Genomic DNA, 14,777 nt, shown 5'->3' with positions numbered 1-14,777 from the left:
GCAGCATCACCTCGCAAGGCAGCACATAGTTATCTGTTTGGTTATCATTCATACTAACTGCTGAAGACACATAAACAGTGCATTTGTACTCTCCTCACACATCCACCCTGCCTCCTCAGTTGTTGGAGACGCAAAGGACATTGATTGGTATGCCCCGAACGGCGAGAAGCTCTTACCGAACAGACAGGACATCATTGTGAACCGCAACGACGAGTCCTCGTCCACCCTCACTATCTACAATGCTGATGTGGACAATGCCGGTGTCTACAAGTGTGTGGCCAAAAATGCAGACAAGGAGTCTCAGGGCACTGTCAACGTGAAAATCTTCCGTAAGTTCCCTCTCAAACTCAGTCCTTGAAAAGTGTTGATATTATTCATTGTAATTTAGTGGATTACCACCAAATGAAATCCCCTTACTGTATTATCTGTACATATAATGTAATTTTGAAGAATGTAATTTAAGTGTCTGTGCATATTTTGTGCATATTTGTTTTCTTCAATTGTCCTCCTTCATACAGTATTGTTGATTGTATCTTCGCACTAGTGTCATTGTAAAGGTAACTATTTCTCTCCATTTAGAGAACCCGCGTATTTAGAATATACAACTAAACTAACTGTATAGTATGTTCCATCATGAACAGGTGGAATGCCATGACAAATGCATAGACTGGGTAACAAAGGGAGCACTCACCATAGAACATGTTGGTCTATTAAGTTTGTTGACTTGTTCGGGAAATGCAGTTGACAGTGGACTTCTATTCTTCTCCCCTACAGAAAAGATAACCTTCAAGAACGCCCCTTCCCCACAGGAGTTTAATGAAGGGGATGACGCTGACATCATCTGTGACGTCGTCAGCTCGCCTCCCGCCAGCATTATCTGGAAGCACAAAGGCTCAAAGATCCAGGTTACAAAAGATGGTAAGGCTTGTACACAAATCGATGTGCCAATGTGTGGGTCGCCTACTACCCAGAGTCGTGGAGACCCCCCCCCCCCCCCCCCCCAGTTGTTTTGTTTGCTTTCATTATATCTGCAGCTCTTTTTTATTCACCCCACACTCCTTCGCTCTCTCCCTAAGAGCACAGCCCTCCCTGCCTTTTGGTCATTTGAGTGTTTCAACATAATAGATGAAGTGAGGACAGGAAACAGGATATTTCTTGATCAAGAGAAATGGTGGTTGTCAGTTGTGAAAGGATATTTGAAGGCTTCATATTCAGACGAGTGCATTCTGAAGGATTTTGTTTTTCTCCAGACTGCACTATTCTAACCTTAGAGGACCCCTCCCTCTGGCGACCACTGGGAGGCTCAGGGTGACCACAGCGCTCTGGTGTGTGGCGTTTTCTTGGACCCTGGACAGGGATGTGTTTTTCACTAGAAAACCACTAATTGTAGCCCAGACTGAAACCCATACTGCTTATGTAAATACAATTTTCCACATTGCTCCAGTTAACTTTTTCCATATCAAAGCTGCATGTGCTTATAGCTCTAAGTACACATCTTTTTCATGCTAATATGTGATTCACAGCTCAGAGAGAGCTATTTAAAAAGTCTGGTTAATGAATTCAAAGCTTTTGCCCAAATACAGATTCACTAAACCAGATCTACATCTGGCATCGCTTCAAAAGAGGGTTGAATTAACACAGTTGCCATACAATATTTGTACGCTGGCTGCCAGATGTTTGAACTTACAGAGTAAAGAGGATTCATAGAATATTTACATAGTAGAGCTATGACAACGCAATTCAAGAAGTAGTAGTAGTTGCTTTGAGCGTCTGTATGTTTACATGGTCCATGTTTCACCACATTTACTACAGTATGGATATAAAGGACAAAGAATAAGAGGCACAATGCCATGGCAATGCTCTGTTGAGCAATGTAACAAAATCTCACAGTGAATAGTACAGCACTTAATTATCTAAATAAACATTGAAACAATGAACATACTGTATGTAAATAACATTTTTTTCCAGTGGATGGATGGTAAAGCTTTCTCTTGATGAGTCTATATGTCACTAGTTTTTCTTGTGGCGAGTTATTGACTGTATCGTGTGGTTCTAAAGATCATCTTCCCTCCACACCTATGTATAACTCATTACTATTTTTACATTGTAATATTGATGCTGGGAGGGGGCAAATGCAGCATTCAACTGTAACTCAGATCACGCCTCCTGAAGTCTCATTGTATGTGTGCCTTCCCATGTTGCCTTGTGTTAAACCTGCACCACCTTTTGTTAATGATGATTGAGCCTTCTCTCTTTCCTTTTCTTGCGATTGTTCACAGTTCGATTTAAGATCATGGGCAACAACCACCTCCAGATCCGAGGCATCAAGAAAACGGATGAAGGGGCGTACACCTGTGAGGCTCGTGTTATGGCCAGGGGAGAGATTGACCTGAAGATCATCAAGGTCATCGTCAACGGTGAGTATCACATCCTCCCTCTCACCCTACCCCCTCTTTCTCCACCTATGCTCTCACCCTGGGATTTGGATCTGAGCACACATAGAATATAGTGTAGTTATAGATCCAATACTGTGCTATTATGAAGACCATTACAGAATCCCCAAAAAATCCTGTAACAAGCTTACAGTAACATTTATTTACTCCTATCATACTTAAAGCAAACCAGTATAGTGCATCATGATCTGATTATAAACCATTTTAAGACTTGTTTGAAGCACATAACAACCTTACATTGTCTTATCTTAGTATCACAGTAGTATAATTAATTTCCTACTCACGTATGACCTCTGTATCTTTCAATAATGCTTGTGTCTACTGTATGTCTGTGTTTCAGTGCTCCCTAGCATCCGCACCAGGCAGTCGGAGGTGAATGCCACGGCGGACATAAACCAGTCTGTGATGCTGGCCTGTGACGCTGACGGCTTCCCTGAACCCACAGTCACCTGGGCCCGGTAAGTCACACCGACTATCTTGTCTTTCAAATCAAACCAAATGTTATTTGTCACATGTGCCGAATACAACAGGTGTAGTAAACCTTACAGTGCAATGCTTTCTTACAAGCCATTAACCAACAGTGCGGTTTCAAGAAAAATAAGTGTTAAGTGAAAAATAGATAAGTAACAAATAACAAATAATTAAAGAGCAGCAGTAAAATAACAGTAGAGAGGCTATACCAAATCAAATACATTTTTATTGGCCACATACACATGGTTAGAAAATGTTATTGCGAGTGTAGAGAAATGCTTATGCTTCTAGTTCCGACAGTGCAGCAGTATCTAACATGTAATCTAACAATTCCACAAGAACTACCTAATGCACACAAATCTACAGTAAGTAAAGGAATGGAATAAGAATATATGCATATAAATATATGGATGAGCAATGACAGAGTGGCATAGGCATGATGCAATAGATGGTATAAAATACAGCATACTGTATACAAATTGGATGCGTAATGCAAGATATTTAAACATTATTAAAGTGGCATTATTAAAGTGACTAGTGAGCCATGTATTAAAGTGGCCAATGATTGAAGTCTGTATGTAGGCAGTAGCCTCTCTGTGTTAGTGATGATGTTAGTGATAGCTGTTTAACAGTCTGATGGCCTTGAGATAGAAGCTGTTTTTCTCTCGGTCCCAGCTTTGATAAACCTGTACTGACCTTGCCTTCTGGATGGTAGCGGTGTGAGCAGGCAGTGGCTCGGGTGGTTGTTATACTTGATGATCTTTTTGGCCTTGATGTGACATCGGGTGCTGTAGGTGTCATGGAGGGCAGGTAGTTTGCCCCCGGTGATGCGTTGGCGGTGCAGTTGCTATACCAGGCAGTGATACAGCCCGACAGGATGCTCTCAATTGTACATCTGTCAAGGTTTGTGAGGGTTTTAGGGGACAAGCCAAATGTCTCCAGCCTCCTGAGGTTGAAGAGGCGCTGTTCCGCCTTCTTCACCACACTGTCTGTGTGGGTGGACCATTTCAGTTTGTCCATTGCTGTACCGTCAATGTGGATAGGGGGTGCTTCCTCTGCTGTTTCCTGAAGTCCACGATCATCTCCTCTGTTTTGATGACGTTGAGTGAGAAGTTGTTTTTCTGACACCACACTCCGAGTGCTCTCACCTCCCTGTTGGCTGTCTCGTTGTTGGTAATCAAGCCCACTACTGTTGTGTCATCTCAAACTTGATGATTGAGTTGGAGGCGTGCATGGCCACACAGTCATTGGTGAACAGGGAGTACAGGAGGGGGCTGAGCACGCACCATTGTGGGGCCCCAGTGTTGAGGATCAGCGAAGTGGAGGTGTTGTTTGCTACCTTTACCATCTTGGGGCGGCCCGTCAAGAGGTTCAGGACCCAATTACACAGGGCGTGGTTGAGACCCAGGGCCTCAACAGGGGGTATACATGAGGTACCGGTACAGAGTCAATGTGCGGGGGCACAGGTTAGTCAAGGTAATTGAGGTAATATGTACATGTAGGTAGAGTTAAAGTGACTAGATAATAAACAGAGAGTATGCATAGATAATAAACAGAGAGTAGTAGCAGCGTAAAAGAGGGGGGGGACAATGAAAATAGTCTGTGTATCCATTTGATTAGCTGTTCAGGAGTATTATGGCTTGGGGGTAGAAGCTGTTAGGAAGCCTTTGAGACCTAGACTTGGCGCTCCCATATCATTTGCCATTCGGTAGCAGAGAGAACAGTCTATGACTAGGGTGGCTGGAGTCTTTGACCATTTTTAGGGCCTTCCTCTGACACCTCCTGATATAGAGGTCCTGGATGGCAGGATGTACTGGGCCGTACGCACGACCCTCTGTACTGCCTTGCGGTCCGAGGCCGAGCAGTTGCCGTACCAGGCAGTGATGCAGCGCTTTCATGAGCATAAATAAAGTGGCGTGTATCAGCTGGTTGGGGAGATCGAGGTTAATGTTGTTTTTTTGTAATCAAAGGGTAAGCATTCTCACAATAAAATAAGAAATGGGTCAACAGTATGAATTCCATTTATCTAATTCCTTGAAGATGGCCAAAGCTCTCTTGTTTGATCTATCCTCAGCATAGCTGTTGACACAACTAGTATAGTGGGGGAAGAATTACAACACTACAGAGTTACTGTAGTGTTTCTCTTGGAGTTTAAATGAATGAGAGGGATAGGAGGATGAGGAGACCCATCCGATCAGTGCTTGGCCTCAACGGAGGAGGAAGGAGAAAAGTGGGGTCGGGTGTCGGGAGGGGGGCCAGCAGCTCCCACCATTTGTAATTTATTTCATGGGCCGCTGATAGGCCTGTCATTTGGTATCCCTTGGAGAACGCTTCAGGATTGAAGCTCCTACAAGCATACAGATGAAGGACTGCTGTCCAAACCCAGTGTATGCACGTATGATTTAGAGTTCAAGGAAAGCTCAGGCATGTCGTGGTTTAAAGGGTGCCCGAAAAAAATCCTTAAATCCTTAACTTGACATCATACAGTCTATCACCATCCTATGGATGTTGTCCCTTTGTAAAACAGCCATGATATATTTACAGTGCAGAGCCAGAGAAAGAAGTTTAAAAATGCTTTGTGTACGATTTCTGACGTGGAGATCTGGTCCGACGCTTCAAAGACTTACGGTTCTGAGCCAAGCATTTTGTTTACCAACTGCTCAACTTTGAGATAAAGCCCCCAAACCAATCTTAGTCACAGACTGAAGAGGACTGTTTTTAGCTTCATGTTGTGGAGACAAAAGTCTGTGATGTGAACTTTGTGTTTCTGCCTCTCCCCCCTCAGTAACATCATTGTCCTTGAATCAGACGATAAATACAGCTTGAATGACGACGGCTCGGAGCTGATAATAAAGGATGTCAAGAAAGTGGATGAAGGAGATTACACATGCATTGCCCGGAACAAGGCTGGGGAGAAGGAGGAGGAAGTCAGCTTGAATGTGTTCGGTAAGAGTAAAATGATTCCCATTAACTGCAGTAAAAGACCTTTGCGTTTTTGTGCTTTTTAAATGTTTTTCTTGGTTTTACTATAGCGATGTGCATACAAGCAATACACATAACATTGGGAACACCTTCCTAATATTGAGTTGCATCCCCTTTTGCCCTCAGAACAGCCTCAATTCGCCTTGGCATGGACTCTACAAGGTGTCAAAGGCGTTCCACAGGGATGCTGGCCCATGTTGACTCCAATGCTTCCCACAGTTGTGTCAAGTTGGCTGGATGTCCTTTGAGTGGTGGACCATTCTTGATACACATGGGAAACTGAGCGGGAAAAACACAGCAGCGTTATTGTTCTTGACACACTCAAATCGGTGCGCCTGGCACCTACTACCATACCCCGTTCAAATTGACTTAAATCTTTTGTATTGCCCATTTACCCTTTGAATGGTACACATACACAATCCATATCTTAATTGTCTCAAGGCTTAAAAATCATTATTTAACCTATCCCCTTCCCTTCAGCTACACTGATTTGAAGTGGATTTAACCAGTGACATCAATAAGGGCTCATAGCTTTCACCTGGATTCAACTGGTCTGTCTATGTCATGAAAAGAGCAGTTGTTCCTAATGTTTGGCATCTATCAATTTATTCTATTTTTTCCTTTTTATCTAGTGCAACCCAGGATCACCTACCTGGACAATCAGACTGCATCAGAGCTGGAGGAGCAGATCACCCTGACTTGCGAGGCCTCTGGAGACCCCACCCCCACCATCACCTGGAGCTTTGGCCGGAGGTTCTTCACAGAGGGAGAGCAGGTACTGGTGTCTGGGGACCAGGGACGGGCATGGAACCAGGGGCCCGAGCTGTGGTGGACAGGATGTGTCAATCAGAGTGCCAACTAATGCCAACTGAATATTGATATAAAAACTAAAAGACAAGCACAGCTCCATTTCATCCATCGTATTATACCAAACACCTTTCAAAAGTCCCGTTGAGCAAGTCCAACAGTAATAGCCAGTGGACATGTACTAGTCTGTCCTGGTGGTTTCATGCATGGTTTCTTCGTCTAAAGGAGCCTCTAAACAGGATTTATGATATTCAGATGGTCAGGTAATGCAACTCCATATACATGAAAAATAAAACCCTGATAGAATCGAGCAGATGCAAGTCCTGTCATCCGCTAAACAATCCCTGTCACTTTTTGCCCCCTTAACGTCTGATCTTATTAGGGTTCGACACTTTGATGATGCTGTTTGCATGGTCACTGTGAATCATAGATTACACTCAATTCCCCCCCACCTCTTTCATTCCCTACCCAGTGTTCATTTAGAGGCATGTATTTCAGGACATGATCCTATCTGACGCTCCACTAGAAGGCTTTCATATCCCTTTACAACCAGCCGCTCCAAGTCATACTGTAGCTTTACTCAAACAATGAAAGAAATGCAGCAACATCAGCGATCCCTGAACCCCAGGTGCAGCTGCATCTCTCACCATATTTCACCCAGACAAATGTAATTAGAAATTCCACATCAGTTGTTAAGCATCATTTCATGTTTTCTCATCCAAACGCAATCAAGCAATATCTATCGACAACTGCTAACAGCTCTTATCAATATTCAGCCATGGTGAGAAACTCTTTTCCCACTTTACACTCTCACTTTTACACTCACTTTCACACCCTTCCTCTGCTTTGCTCTTTTTCTCTCTCTATCTCTCTTACTAGGACAGAGGCATATCAAATTCCCCTGCAATTACTTTAGTCTCTTTGCACCTTTGCATTTCCGCTCTGTGTTGCTAACAGCACTCTTACTAATTATTAGCACTTCGGAAGGGGCATATGTGTGCATTGGAATGATTGGAGCAGAAAGCGTTTTATAAAGGAAAGAAATAGGTTTTATACGTGGACAGAGTAAAGTTAGATTTTTTTATATATATTTTTTTATCCACTCACTCAATCCCTAGGTCAGTGTGTCCCCTTTAGTATAGTTTGTACCTTGTTTCTTTACTTTAAAAACGTGGATGTTTACATAGGCACCCGATGCATTTGACAAGTCAAGGTATTTCTAAAACAATTTGTGACTAAGACTATGCTTTATCTTAAGGACACGGAGCGGCATTAGCATTTTCTTCAAAGGGCAGATTTGATTCCAGATTGTGCGTCTGTATCTACATGCGGTTATGCATCTCTGTCACTGCCAGCATTATGCTCCTGTTCTCCTTTTAGGAGAACAGGAGCTCTCAGCAGAATGATATGATATATTACACACCATCTACTGTATATATGAATAGCCCACCTCTGTGTATATTCCTATCTTGCAAGGATGTCAGATTCAAAGGCATTATCGCTGTTCTGCATTTAGAGTAAAGGCAAAGAAACTAATTTCAAGCCTATTTTCATGCTCTTATTGCTGCATTCTGATGGTGTCGTCGGCTTTTCTAAACCCATCTTTTAGTGTTTGATTCTGATTGTGAGTTGTGTAAGAAAAGTCAGCTGGTTTAGTCAGTTGAGAGAGATAATGTTTCCTTCTAGTTCAAGTGGTGTTTAAACATTATAAGCACTTTATAATTACCTTTTCATTTATAAGCGACCTGGTTTATTCACTACACCGTATGTCAGTAATTATCCCTGGAATAAAACTTTGAAAACTAGCTCTCTGCTTCTTGTACAGAATCTCAAAGCATGTTTCTCCGCAGAGAATCTTACTATTTATGGTGTTTTTACACCGTAAGATATGAGTCTGAGGGGGAAAGTTTCCAAAGTACTTCAAAAGTGCATCAATAATTCTCTGTGAGACAACAATGTGGTGCGGTGCGTTGCTTTACATCAGAAAGTGCAAAGAGAATATTTGATTCACATTTGCTATTGGAATAAACAAGATCTTTGGTGATGTATATAGTCATATATTCAGAGCCTTCGGAAAGTATTCAGACCCCTTGACTTTTTCCACTTTGTTACGTTACAGCCTTATTCTAAAATTGATTAAATTGAACCATTTCTTTCACAATCAACACACAATACCCCATAATGACAAAGCGAAAACCTTATTTAGATACACTACTGTTCAAAAGTTTGGGGTCCCTTAGAAATGTCCTTGTTTTTGAAAGAAAAGCTGATTTTTGTACATCAAAATAACACCAAATTGATCAGAAATACAGTGTAGACATTGTTAATGTTGTAAATGACTATTGTAGTTGGAAACGGCAGGTTTTTAATGGAATATCTACATAGGCGTACAGAGGCCCATTATCAGCAATCATCTCTCCTGTGTTCCAATGGCAGGTTGTGTTAGCTAATCCAAGTTTATCATTTTAAAAGGCTAATTGATCATTAGAAAACCCTTTTGTAATTATGTTAGCACAGCTGAAAATGGTTGTCCTCATTAAAGAAGCAATACAACTGGCCTTCTTTAGACTAGTTGAGTATCTGGAGCATCATCATTTGTGGCTTCGATTACAGGTTCAAAATGGCCAGAAACAAAGAACTTTCTTCTGAAACTCGTCAGTCTATTCAGTTTCTGAGAAATGAAGGCTATTCCATGTGAGAAATTGCCAAGAAACTGAAGATCTTGTACAACGCTGTGGACTACTCCCTTCACAGAACAGCGCAAACTGTCCCAAACCAGAGTAGAAAGAGGAGTGGGAGGCCCCGGTGCACAACTGAGCAAGAGGACAAGTACATTAGAGTGTCTAGTTTGAGAAACAAATGCCTCACAAGTCCTAAACTGGTAGCTTCATTAAATAGTCCCCGCAAAACACCAGTCTCAACGTCGACTGTGAAGAGGCGACTCCGGGATGCTGGCCTTCTGCAGCAGAGGTAACTCTGGGTTTCCTTTCTAGTGACTGTCCTCATGAGAGACAGTTTCATCATAGCCCTTGATGGTTTTTGCACTGCACTTGATTGAAGAAAATGTCAAAGTTATTGACATTTTTCCCATTGACTGACCTTCATGTCTTAAAGTAATGATGGACTGTTGTTTCTCTTTACTTATTTGAGCTGGTCTTGCCATAATATGGACTTGGTATTTTACCAAATAGGGCTATCTTCTGTATACCACCCCTACCTTGTCACAATACAACTGATTGGCTCAAATGCATTAAGAAGGAAAGAAATTCCACAAATTAACTTTCAACAAGGCACACCTGTTAATTGAAATGCATTCCAGGTGACTACCTCATGAAGCTGGTTGAGAGAATGCCAAGAGTGTGCATAACTATCATCAAGGCAAAGGGTGGCTACTTTGAAGATTCTCAAATCTAAAATATATTTGGATTTGTTTAACACTTTTTTGGTTACTACATGATTCCATATGTGTTATTTCATAGTGTTGATGTATTCACTGTTATTCTACAATGTAGACAATAGTAAAAATAACAAAAAACCCTGGAATGAGTAGGTGTGTCCAAACTTTTGACTGGGACTGTATATACACACAGTATATTCACAATACCTAGTATAATGTGGCATCAACTACTAATAGGCCCAATATACAGTACCTTAACACACTTAGTCGCCTCTCTTGTGTGTAGTCTCAGGGAGACGCAGTTATCTCAGCATTCTACATCTGGGTCACGCTGCCCTACTTTGGTTTAGATGGACAATCCAACCATTTTAAAGTAGATGACAAGAGAGAATGCTGAAAGAGGCCCTGTGAACAACAAGAATAAAAGTTGAAACCAAAAGCGACTAGAGGAGGAAGGAAGAGAGTGTTACATTTAAAATATAACGTTTTCAGGGAGACAGTTATTTTATTGGTGGTGGTAGTGTGAGAAGTGACTTGAAGAGAGATGGTTTTGAGATTTTGGCCTGTCATGAAAGACGCCCTGCATCCTCTTCAGTGGGATGGACTGTCTGCAGGAAACGTACATTAGATGCTACATTTCAAATAGACCCTTAGCCCTATAGCCCTTGCAGACACTCACTTTCTCCCTTCCACTCTTATAGCTCTGTTGTGTTTTTGTGTTGTTTCCACACCTCTCTTATCACCAGTATATGCTCCATGTTTTAAGAGGTCTTCTCACAACTGGACACCTATTAAAACATGGCTCCTTAACCACTATGAAAGAAGCTAACAATTGTAGAGGAAATTAACAAGCTTCACTCAAAACACCAACCACTGCTGTTAATCCTCAATTACTTTCATGGTGGCTCGCTACCTGAGATGTTGCTTTAAACACACGACTGATACTCTATTCAATCCACAGGACCATAGGTTAATGCATATGCATGCAGTATGACAGTCACAAGCCCATAGAGTTCATTAAGCCATTGCTATGTCAACAAACACAGAATAGATAGCAAATGTCCAATTTAGCATTTATCCTCAGTTGAACTGGGACTAGTGGTTGCCAGGCTCAAATAACATTCTTGAAGCTTTCTTATGCTGATGGCTCTCTTGGCTTCTTTGACAGCGCCAGTAGCTGGAAGCTTAGACGTTTAAAGAGGATGTGTGAATGTCTTGCAGCATTTCCTTCACTAAAAAGTCATGCTTGACTCCATAATAAGTAGCCGGGTAATGCTTTATAACGGGCTGGCTGTGCAGGAGGCACATCATGATGAAGTTTACTCTAGACTCTGATCTTTTGTCAGTTTTGTATTTTCCCCATAAATATTTAAGTTTAGTATTAGGGGAGGGGAAGCTGATCCTAGATCTGTATCTAGGGGAAACTTCACCCCAGAGCCATCAAGATGATGTGGAGGAAGGTGTCAAAACACCTCCTAGCTCACACTCCCCTCAATGACCTTGCAGGAGAAAATGGATAACTGGAAGTCAGTAGTCAACACCACCATCCCTTGCTTGAGATCACAGGAGATGCTCCATCATGCTATATTTATCATGCTATATTTATCATTTATCACAGATTTTGAATACATTTTGTAATAATAATAGAACTGACTATTAATGTTTTATTTTCACTTGATTGATATTCTAGATTGTATTGTCGTATCTGGACCATCTTCCCTTCTGGTAAGGTGTATTACTCTAGATTGAAGGAAGTCACTTTAATTAAGAATCCCAAGCCACTTACAATTCCCAATGTCATATATCAGTGGAAATCAATGGAACCAGTCCAAGTCAACAGTGCATACATGACAGTCTTGTCTAAAAAGTATAACACCGTCCTCCACTAACACGAATGATCCACCTGGATAACATTGCTTTGTCACTGCTCACTAACCCCAGTGTCTATCTCCTCCCTTTCACTCTGTATCTGTCTGCCTCTTTTTTCTGGGTGTCACCGAGGATTTTATTTACCGCCCTCTGTAATGGGAAAAACCTGCTGTTCCTGTGATAAAAGCTGTCAAAGATTCTGTTGGTTCTTTGTCATTCCGTCATCTGTCATTGAACCAGTTCCTTCCTACCTCTCTCCATCTTCCATTCATGTCCCTTTTGATTTATCAGAGTTGTGGATCAAATCTATGAGATTGCGCATGCATATTCATCATGACACGTTCCACCAAAGAATTCATCTATTGATTCCTAATGTATCTCAAACTAAAACGGACTGCATGAAAACCACCTGGCAAGAAATAATGTTTTTGTACAATCTTTCAATACAGCAAACATCAGGGGTTGTATAACAAATTATTTTAGGAAGAAAAGTTCATATAAGGGGTTCTTTAAATATGTTACTTTAATTAGTATAAATGTTAAAACCTAAAGGTAATAATCAAGGTGCAGAATATCCTAGCAACAATATTGGCTACTGATTAGGCAAACAATGTCTTGCTCAAAATTAGTGTCTCTGCCCTCATATTTCATTAATTAGCATTTAGCGTCTTAATAAGAGAGCCTCCCATCATGCATTGCAGAGCTTCCTTTCATGGTTTGGCATTTTGATCACTGGTCAGCGTACATGTCCCGTGGTGCAGGTGATCTTTGGGATGGGGTGAAAGAACAGCCTTGTCAGAATGCTGTTGGTTTGACACCTTTCGTCATGGAATATCACAAATCCCCCTTAAGAAAATGTTTTCATCCTATTCCAGCCTTGAAACTGCGTATCCAGTGTGTGTCCTTTGGTTGTTGATGATGATGCTGTTGTTTTTGTTATTGCTTGTGATGAGATGATAACATGGAAAACAAAAAATGACAAAGCTGAAGCTGTTGGAAGCTGTTAAAGTAATAAAAGTAAAATGTTTGAGGGCAATTTTAAAACAAAATCTAGATAAGTCATCATTGGCGGTGAGGGCTTATTCACCTAAAATAAATGTTTAAATGGCCATGTCCGAATACCCAGACTTGCATTCAAAAATGAAGGCATTTTGAGTGAGAAAAAATATATTGTTTTATAGAATGTGAAATTTCGAACTGTAGTATGCTTTAAATGGCTGGATGCTATACTCTTTTCAGCTTTCATTTAGTATTAATTCAATGCATGCTTTTGAGGTAGAGAATAATCTTTTCATACCCACGACTGTACCAGACATGCAGTACCAAAATGAATGAATGGCGGGAAAACAACACAGTTGTGCATTAGATGGCGCCACCTCAGTTTGGGTGAGTCTAGTATGTTGATATTTGTTGCTTACTGCATACAATTTTACTAAACAGTACATTCTAAATAGCATGTAAAATAATTAGTACAGAGTGTGTAGTTTTAGTAAGTCATAGGCAAGACAGATTTCGGACATGGCCATGTTTTATTTACACTTCTTTAACATGTATTTTCTCATTAAACCCGATGCATCTTTGTTTTGAACATGAGCTAATTTCACTGGACCTCTACAGGTAAAATACAGCCTGTATCAGCAGCAACTAACATGTGCATTTCAATGCAATGCATGTCTTGAGCTTTGTGTTTGAGGGTTCATTTTTAAAGGCTTTTTTCCCTGCTGTTTTGTGTGTTGTTCCCTGTGTGTTTGTCCTCTCCAGGCTTCTTGGACTCGGCCCGAGACGTTCGAGGTATGGCTACTGAACACGTAGCCAGACTCCAGATCCAGTGCTTCACACTGGATCTAGACAAACCCTGTTCACTGCAGAGCATCAGTGTTGGCTTTTTTCCCCCAAAGCCTTTTCTCAAACGCTCCAAAATCTACCACAAATATGATTCCAGACTAATGAAGTCAAATTCGGGAGTATGAAATGAGACGCTTCCTTTTGAACGTCCATTTTACATTAGATGTTCTGATTGCTAATTTGCAACTTGCCCTCAAGTTCAGTCCCTCCTCATTTTGCATTCATTCCTCTCATATCGTTGGTTTCATAACCACTTATTAGGAAGGTGTCGACAGTTCCCCCATAGCTGCAGATGCTCCAGGTCTACTTCCTTGGAGCTGTTTTCATTCCCATTCATGGTGTGATAACTGCCAAGCTCGTCCCAATGACTGCGAGTCCTGTTTAGCCAGGCAACATTGAAAAACCTCAATTAGCCAACACTCTCTGCTCTGCCGTGGACCAAGCCAAGCCAATCTAGCTGAGCCTTTTGAAAACACTAACCAGCCATGCTGTAGACTGCACAAGAAAACCCTAAAATAGAGATGCACCTTAATATTGTCTACTCCACTGCTTGTTAGAAAGAAAGAAAAATAAATACTATAAGAAGAATTCAAGAAATGCTTATGCCTTTGTGGTAAATATCTGAGGCATTTACTCAACAATCTCAATGTCTCTGTCACATTAGGCATAACTGTTGATTTTGTTTGAATATTCATCAACATGTGTTCTGTGTTTATAATGAATGATTCAGTGACATATGAATGGTGTGGATTGGGGAAAATAAGTTTCCCAGAGTTTTAACTACAGATGAAAACTCCCATTTATCATCTTGCAAGACGTTATTAATGAATCCCACTGCATGTACAAAAAAAATACTCTGAAGTTCTGTTCATTGGAAAACATAGCTTCTTGTATCTATAACATCTTCATTATTAATTCAGGTCTCAGTTGATCTTTACTCTGGCATCCAACCA

General features: G+C 41.2%; 1 protein-coding gene across 12 annotated transcripts in view; it reads left to right on the top strand.

The window, feature by feature from the left end:
- LOC109872500 (neural cell adhesion molecule 1) overlaps positions 1–14,777 on the top strand; it is a 307,284-nt gene that overhangs the window by 232,675 nt on the left and 59,832 nt on the right. For 7 of the 12 annotated variants that reach the window (XM_031807515.1, XM_031807519.1, XM_031807518.1 and 4 more), the window contains exons 3-8: positions 120–329; positions 775–918; positions 2,280–2,417; positions 2,794–2,911; positions 5,710–5,870; positions 6,539–6,681. In XM_031807515.1, coding sequence (XP_031663375.1) covers positions 120–329; positions 775–918; positions 2,280–2,417; positions 2,794–2,911; positions 5,710–5,870; positions 6,539–6,681 — 914 coding nt within the window. Of the gene's footprint in view, positions 1–119; positions 330–774; positions 919–2,279; positions 2,418–2,793; positions 2,912–5,709; positions 5,871–6,538; positions 6,682–13,740; positions 13,771–14,777 lie in introns of all 12 variants that reach the window. The other 5 variants (XM_031807513.1, XM_031807514.1, XM_031807517.1 and 2 more) reach the window with 1 other exon arrangement.

The sequence above is a fragment of the Oncorhynchus kisutch genome, linkage group LG28 (genome assembly GCF_002021735.2).
Source record: "Oncorhynchus kisutch isolate 150728-3 linkage group LG28, Okis_V2, whole genome shotgun sequence".
NCBI lineage: Eukaryota > Metazoa > Chordata > Actinopteri > Salmoniformes > Salmonidae > Oncorhynchus > Oncorhynchus kisutch.
This window is presented reverse-complemented; position numbering and strand designations above follow the sequence as displayed.